The 7,880-nt window shown below is 42.9% G+C and overlaps 2 protein-coding genes across 2 annotated transcripts; one reads left to right on the top strand and one right to left on the bottom strand.

The window, feature by feature from the left end:
• The first annotated feature begins 521 nt into the window (after window positions 1-521).
• On the top strand, window positions 522-6,607 carry LOC147980271 (haloacid dehalogenase-like hydrolase family protein). The gene is made up of 12 exons (XM_087547473.1): window positions 522-996; window positions 1,612-1,863; window positions 1,951-2,046; window positions 2,183-2,351; window positions 2,463-2,546; window positions 2,648-2,748; window positions 3,781-3,873; window positions 4,943-5,014; window positions 5,134-5,253; window positions 5,337-5,387; window positions 5,785-5,973; window positions 6,235-6,607. Exons 1-12 carry the CDS (start codon window positions 619-621, stop codon window positions 6,400-6,402), a joined length of 1,773 nt encoding a protein of 590 aa, XP_087403599.1. The 5' UTR covers window positions 522-618; the 3' UTR covers window positions 6,403-6,607.
• Window positions 6,608-6,815: 208 nt separating this feature from the next.
• Window positions 6,816-7,842, bottom strand: LOC147980270 (uncharacterized). Its single transcript, XM_087547474.1, has 2 exons — window positions 7,481-7,842; window positions 6,816-7,355 (listed from the first exon to the last, which is right to left on the bottom strand). Exons 1-2 carry the CDS (start codon window positions 7,693-7,695, stop codon window positions 7,058-7,060), a joined length of 513 nt encoding a protein of 170 aa, XP_087403600.1. The 5' UTR covers window positions 7,696-7,842; the 3' UTR covers window positions 6,816-7,057.
• Window positions 7,843-7,880: the final 38 nt, after the last annotated feature.

Raw genomic sequence — 7,880 nt, 5'->3', positions numbered from 1 at the left:
AGGATGGGATAGCGGCAGCGGGTATGATCCCAAGGAAACACGATTGTAGTATTATTTCGTAGCTTACCGATTCTTATTCCACCGTAATGATGCGCTTGAAGCGGACATTCACACATTGATGCAAGGCATGGTGTTGGTTCTGCAATACTTTACATCGTACGGTCAAACTCTTCAAAGGCTTTGGCGACATTATATGGCACTAGTTAGCTCGCTCAACCTATGAACACCTGGTTGCTAAGATTAAATCGTTGATGTTAGACTGGGGTCATTCCACACAAGATTAGACACGATCAAAATAAGCTAACAGATTGACACACGTTGTACCATTAAGTGCAGCATTATTGTATGACTCTGGAGAGGGCCATCTTGTATTGATGAACTTCTACCTCTCGATTGTAACCCTATAATGTTGGAATAAACTCATTTTTGCCACACAAAAAAAAAAATCTTCCACAAAGGCACAAACTTCTACTACGTGCAGCAAGGTGCGAAAATGCTACAAAGCGGACGAGCCAAAGCAGAGCCAAACTAAAACCAAAGAAGGAAACCACAAAACCCCTCCCTCCCTTTCGGCTCGTCTTCCATCTCTCCGCCGCCGGCCGCCGCGCGAGCGCGACCATGGCGCGCATCGTATCGCGGGCCCTCCCGTTCGCCTCGCGCTCGCACCTCCATCTCTCCCCGCCCCTCCGCGGCGCGGCGCTGCTCAGCTCCACGCCGCTCCTCCCGCACCTCCCCGCGGCGGCGTCCACGGCCTCCCTGCTCTCCTCGCGGGGGTTCACGCCCACCCCCGAGCCCTCCCGCTTCGCGCAGCCTTTCGCGGGATTCCTTTCTGGCATACGCGGCTTCCGAAGGGCGCGGCGCGGGCAGGCGGCGGCGAAGCGAGAGCCGCCGCAGGACCCTGCGCCCCCGCCCCCGCCCCCGCCCAAGGAGAGCGAGATAGAGCTCTGCGCCCGCATCAGCGTCGAGGATGATTTGCCCGACGACGGCGAAGTGCTGGTACACATTCCATTTAATCAAACCTCTCTGTATCGCGGCTACCTACCACTGCTTTAAAAAGCGTCATAGGAAATTCAGATGGAAATGATGGCAAAAGTTGTATTGTGTGCAGCACTACTCGGATGATGTATCATCGAGCGTTACTCTGATATTTCTAAACAATATATAAACTCTTTAGGATGCAAATTTGTGACTCTAAGTGTACCCTGTGACCCTCCTCAGTTCAATCAAATGAACTAAATTTTCAAAAGTGATGTGAGTTATGAAAATTTAGTTCATTTAGTTGTACTAGAGAGGGTCAGAGAATACCCTAAAGGGTACTCATTTGCTCCCCTGTAAACTCTGGACTGTTGGTATTGTGATAAGTCATGTAGTATCGTTTCAAACTGGTCGTGATTGTCATTTACCAATAGGGAGTAGCACCTAGTGGTTCAGGGAGCTCTATTACTGGTAATCTACGTGCACTACTGCACTTATGTACAACTGGAGTTCTGGGATGATTTTCTCTCGCGATAGTTTATGTCCCTCACGGTGATTTATTATGTTCAGCTGTTCACGTTTGCAATTGGTTGGGTTAGTGTTTGTTGATCTTTGTTTTCCTTAATGTGTATGCAGAACGTTATAGAAATCATGAAATTAAATGTTCCTATGGCGATGAAAATTGCACTAGATGGACTTCTGGAGTATAACTACAAAACACGAGACACTTCAATAAGTGACGTCGGGAAGTATGAAAAGGTTGAGGTTTCTGTGTTGCTATGCAACGATAACTTCATCCAGAATCTTAACAAAGAATGGAGAGGCAAGGACTGCGCTACTGATATGCTCTCAGTGTCACAGTTCATTCCCGATCTGGATGTTCCTACTGTAAGACCGAATCAGCATTTTATTTATTTTCTTTCTGTCTTTACCTTTAGCCTTGCCTCACTCTCTCTCACTGTTTTCTTATTGCAGCTTATGTTGGGTGATATAGTAATATCCGTGGAAACAGCTGCAAGGCAAGCTGAGGCGAGAGGCCATACCCTTCTTGATGAACTGCGGACACTAGTGGTATGATCCTTTACGGTTGTTATACGACTAATTGCCCCTGCCCCCCTGTTTGAACTTTGGAGTGGTTTATGTTAATTGCTGCACGGGATGTTATTTATTACACACAAAATGATTATTTCCTTGTATTCTGTACTAGGTTCGTGGCCTGTTACGTCTTCTGGGTTTTGACCGTCAGATTAGTGATGAGGCTGCAATGGAAATGGAGAAGGAGGAGCTGCTCATTTTAAAAAGTCTAAGGTGGAAAGGGAAAGGTCTTGCTAAGAACGCTCCTGATTTGAGCAAGCCTAACACAGAAACATTAGATGGTATGTTTTTTTGGCCTCTCTGTAATTACTCTCCTTGCCTTCTGTGTCTTGAAATGCATATCACTCATATGATGGTGTAATCTAGTTATTGCTGTCTAAGAATGTTTACAGGACAAGTAACAAACAGTCTAAAGAGAGCTGGCAGCCTAAGATTTTATAGACCAAAATTCAAATATATCTTCTGTGATATGGATGGTACATCCCTTATCCCTTGCTGGTTGCTCACATTTGATATTTTCACTCTAGAATATAATTATATTTACATGGTTTTTGATTATGTTCTTTTTTGTGACTAGGTACATTGCTCAACAGTAAAAGTCAAGTAACAGCAAGGAATGCAGAAGCTCTAAAGGAAGCTAGGTCAAGAGGTGTAAACATAGTTATTGCCACAGGAAAGGTATTAAGAGTTTTCCCTTGCTGTTTGACCAATGACTAATTGTTCCTAGAAGAGAAATAGTATTATATACTCCCTCAGTCCCATAATATAAGACGTTTTTGCAAGCTATGTTAGCTTGCAAAAACGTCTTATATTATGGGACGGAGGGAGTACCATTTAAGCCAATAGATTGTCTCGGTACATGTTAGATTATCAAGATGCTAAATTCGATTGATCTTTCTAGAGATTGGAGATACTGAGGCCCTCTCTTAGCTGAGGCCCAGTTTGGGTATCTTTTATATTTTTCTGAACCAGAAATGTACCAGTGATGAAGTTTACTATCCCACTAAATCTTTCAGTCAAATGTTTCACCCTTGTTTCAAATCCCATTTCAGCATTTTTGTTTTGATAAGCTTATTAGTGACATTGCATTGAACACTTAAACATTGTGAGAAGTTATCTCACAGAAAAAAAGGTTTTTACAAGATGGGATTGCCCCAGAAGTGGGTAACTGTAGAACAGATTCTCCAGAGCTTGAAAGAAGCTCATCGGAGAATGGAGTCAATGAGTCTTGCAGGAGCAGACAGGTCACTGTACTGTATCAGGCAGGTCATTGAATAAGTCAGTTGCTAGACAAGCAGCTATGTAGGAACATTGGCCACTTGCTGGGGACACAAGGGCCTCTTCCCCATGACACACCAGCTGCCTCATTTATTAGACTGTCAAGTAAAAAAAATCACCATGAACATTGCATAATCTATTTTTAATGCTCTCAGGGCCCGCTGTTTCCACTGGTACCACATCTTTTTTCTGGACCGAGACAAAAACATCTAAATCTTAACTAAGAAATTTACGAAAAGCTGCCCATCTGGACTGACCCTTGGTGTTTGGATGAATCTTCTCATTTACATTGTTTCTGTGGTCTTGAATGGAATTAACGGAGCTCAGAAGTTTGCTCTTATGTTACTTATTATTTCCGTTTGGTATTGTGATATTTATCAGAAACTCGGAATGCTGATAATTGTTTTCTATCCATGCTCACTTTGGAAACAGACGCGCCCAGCTGCCATTGATGCTCTTAATATGGTTGATTTATCTGGAAGAAATGGCATTGTTTCAGAATCTTCGCCTGGTATATTTCTTCAGGTAGGTGGAAAGTATGTTTTCATGGAAAATACTCTTGTAAGAAAGAAATTGTCTTGACGCAGTAGTGAAAATGCAGCATCTTTACTCATCCTGATCATGTTCACATGCTAGCATTCTGCTAGGTTAGAGATATATGCCAATGGAGGTGCATATTTGTATGTTCTCATGTATGTTCTGTAGAATGCATTCTACTTGACACATAACCAAATTGACACCCTAACCAAATCTGCTTGGAATAAAGCATACTTGAAGTTCCTTTAAAAACATATTCTGCTACTCCATATTAGATCATTACAATAGGTCTAGATCAATGGTGGCAGTTAGAACTTACACCTTCAATAATAAAAAGGGAACTACAGTCGATTTGACGTCATGCGAGTTACTCAAAACCCACATTTGAGGCCTGTGAAATTTTGAGATTCGCGAACCTGTCAAGGCTCCAGCTTCTGGCTAGACCTCGCGCAGTGGTCAACAGAGACAGGTCATTATTTTGGATGATGTGTATGGATATAAGCTCGAGTCTTTAGTGTTTGTTAGTGAAGTCAAAATACCCATCTAATCTTCATTAGAGTGACATAACCAGCCAGCAAAGATGAAAGTACCCTTTGTTATAAATTACCTTTTTGGCTCATGTACCGCTTATGGTGTCGAACTTGGTTCTGAATAGGCCAACCATTCTTATCTCCCTGTGTTCAAAAACTGGCTATGTATGTGTTCCTAGAATAGGAAGTGTGCTGTCGATATCCCTGTTGATAGCCTGTTCAAAACATGTTTATTAGAAGCTTGCACAAATATGACCATGAAAAGCTGATGACGTCATTTGATGAGACCATGAGGTTCTGTGCTTGTACTCACTTCTGTAATATGCTAGTCTAAACTTGATGCTACCTCACATGCTGTATATTAAAGCGAGTTGTGATTCATTTGTTTTAAAATGAGTTAGGATTGTTCTATTGTAGTATGCTGTTTCAGAAATATAAACCATTGTTCTCATCTATAAATAAGAGCAAAATTGATTATTCCCATGAGCGTTGTCGCCATTTTCATAAATTCGAATCTTCAATTGTAGGGGCTGTTGGTTTATGGTTTGAAAGGGAGAGAAATTTATAGAAATACATTGAACCAAGAAGTATGCCGAGAGGTAAGCAACATCTTGTGTTTTACTATGGTTGGAGGTCATCCATGCCCATCTGGTAACTATCTCCCCAGTAAATACTTCTACATCTGCAACATTAGTGACACTTTATTTGCATGCTGCAGGCATTCTTATATTCTTTGGAGCACAAGATACCATTAGTAGCATTTAGCCAGGATCGGTGTTTTTCTATGTTTGAGCATCCATTGGTTGATTCTCTCCATGATGTGTACCATGAACCTAAGGTATGATGGGGTTTACTTATCCATTCTTTTGTGAATCCCAAATGTTTCTATTCTTATTGATTTACATGGGATTCTTCTTGCAGGCTGAAATAGTGTCATCTATTGATCAGCTTTTAGGAACAGCTGAGATACAGGTGCTGTACTTATTTTCAAAGCTATTTTTTGTGTCAATTACAAGTCTGAGATCAGTTCTGTATGAATCATTTTACTAGTTCCTTCACTTCAAACCTTATAGCATAAGGATTAGTGACATTTTCTTAATCACATTCTGATAAACATTTGTATAATATGAATAAGTCCATGTGGCCGACCAAAGATTTAATAGTTCGTCAAAGATCAACTATTTTTTTAGCGCGCACAACTTCTATGGGTGGAACAAATAAGCTGCTGTTTTTTATTGCATCTGCATTTATATATGGACATAGTCATCAGTTTATAAAAATATTTGGATCTTTAAAGAAGAAAAGATTTGGCAGTTTGAGAACGTTAAGATCTGTTATAGCTTGACTATGCCATAATTTTCATGTCCAGAAACTAGTGTTCATTGGAACTTCTGAGGGAGTTTCTTCCACATTGAGGCCATACTGGACAAAGGCAATAGAAGAAAGGGCTGGTGTTCTTCAGGCACAGCCTGATATGCTTGAGCTTGTACCACCTGCAACTTCGAAGGGCACCGGGGTGAAGATTTTGCTGGACCATCTCTGCATTAGTCCGGACGAGGTATAAGTTGTCTAAGTTCCCCTATACATCTTCCATGGTGCAAGTCAAATGTTGCTGCATTTTCTTCTCTCACTTCCTTCAGTTACAAATCTAGTCTTGATAATTTCCTTTGTTCTAAATAACATGGCCAAAATTTATAATCTCATTTCAAATAGATAATACCCTAAGCTTCCGTTGAATCCTCGAAATTTTAAAATTTGTTTGGCCGCCAATACTACCGGTACTTGCATTATTTCTAACTTTGTAACCTTTTTCTGCAAGGTAATGGCAATTGGAGATGGAGAAAATGACATAGAAATGCTACAGCTAGCATCACTGGGTGTCGCTCTGGCAAACGGCGCCGAGAAGACCAAAGCAGTGGCAAATGTAATTGGGGCCACCAACGACGAAGATGGAGTTGCACAGGCCATCTATGACTACGCTTTCTAACAGCCACTGACACTACTAAGGCGCACTGGGACAGGATTGTCTTCCCACAGTGTTGTTGCCAAATAACAAGTTTTGTTCAAACATCTATCACCGAGATGATTCAGGGTTGTGTTCACAGCACCCGCCAAGAGTTTTAACACTTGAAGCATCAGGCAGAGCTATTTTTTGGTTGGCAATCAGTGAAGACACACCATTCTTTTTTCCACTGGGAAATATTTGTAGTTGTATTCCCTATGATCCATATTACTTGTTGCTCACTTAGTACAACTTTAGTACTGAATCGGCGGGAGTAAAACATTCTTCCATCTCTGATACCCAAAGGACCGCTCTCTGTTTTGGCCATGCTACTTTGTACTCCTTGTTATGTTGAGAAATAACCAGGATGGTCAAAGGCCATGTACCATGGCTCAGAATTCGGATCTTAGATAATCTTTGTTAATCGAAAGAAAATGTTTGGTATACAACCGGTCTCTATTTACACACCGAATCAATCAATGCCTTCCTGAACAATATGTCTTCCTGAAGAACATGAGAGAAGTAAAAGCCTCTTAGTACATTTGACAAGCTAATACTCCCGCCAAGAAAAATCCTCATCAAGGAACAAAGAAGGGACGCGAGGCCAGCCATGGACAGACATTTTTTTCAGCTGCGAGCCCTACTGATGGCACGCGCTCTTGTTGACAGGGATCGCCGGAGGCCTGTAGAGCATGTTGGCGCTGCTGGTCCGCGCCATCATCAGATTCGCGCAGGAGCTCTGCTTGGCGATTCCCTTGCTGCTGGTGTTGGGAGCAGGTACGGGGCAAGCTGTCTGGTTCCCATCTAGATCGATGTTGCTCCTGCACGGCTTGATCTTCTTGTAGGGACTCTTCTTGGGCAGATCCTCCAGGCACCTCACCTCGGACATGCACGCGAACGACTGGGACTTCCCGTCGTAGTATTTTGACAGCCCTTTCCTGCAAAGAGAAGAACATCACGGTCAGGAAACCTCCCTTTTGCTGCTGGCTGCTGCACATACATACATACAGTATATATGTTGATGAACTTGTCAAGGAGGCTACTAAGTTCCTCGGAGACTTACTTGGCAGAGAGCTCAGCCTTCATGGACGACAGATCGTAGACGCCGTCGGAATTCAATCTCCGCACCGGCTGCGCCGCCGGCACAAACTGGTCCTCGCCGTCTGAAAACTGGGCCTCGTCGTCGGAGTCGCAGGAGAAGGAGGAGGGGGTCTCGAACAGGTCCTCGTCTTCCTGGTGCGCCGGGAGGACCCGAGGAGCTCCAGCAGATCTGCCCATGCTTGCAAGTTTCTGGTTTCTGGAACGCAACGGAAGGACCTCTAGGAGAAAGGAAAGGATATATTCTTGCTGGGCTGCTGTATGGATGGATATATTCTTGCTCTTGGACTTTGCTCTTGCTTGCTCTGTTTCACGACCTTTACAATCTGGCAGGAGGGTGGGTATATATAGAGCCCCAGCTGCGA

The sequence above is a fragment of the Triticum urartu genome, chromosome 3A (assembly GCF_056163025.1).
Source record: "Triticum urartu cultivar PI428250 chromosome 3A, HENAU_Tu73, whole genome shotgun sequence".
In the NCBI taxonomy this organism is placed as follows: Eukaryota; Viridiplantae; Streptophyta; class Magnoliopsida; order Poales; family Poaceae; genus Triticum; species Triticum urartu.
This window is presented reverse-complemented; position numbering and strand designations above follow the sequence as displayed.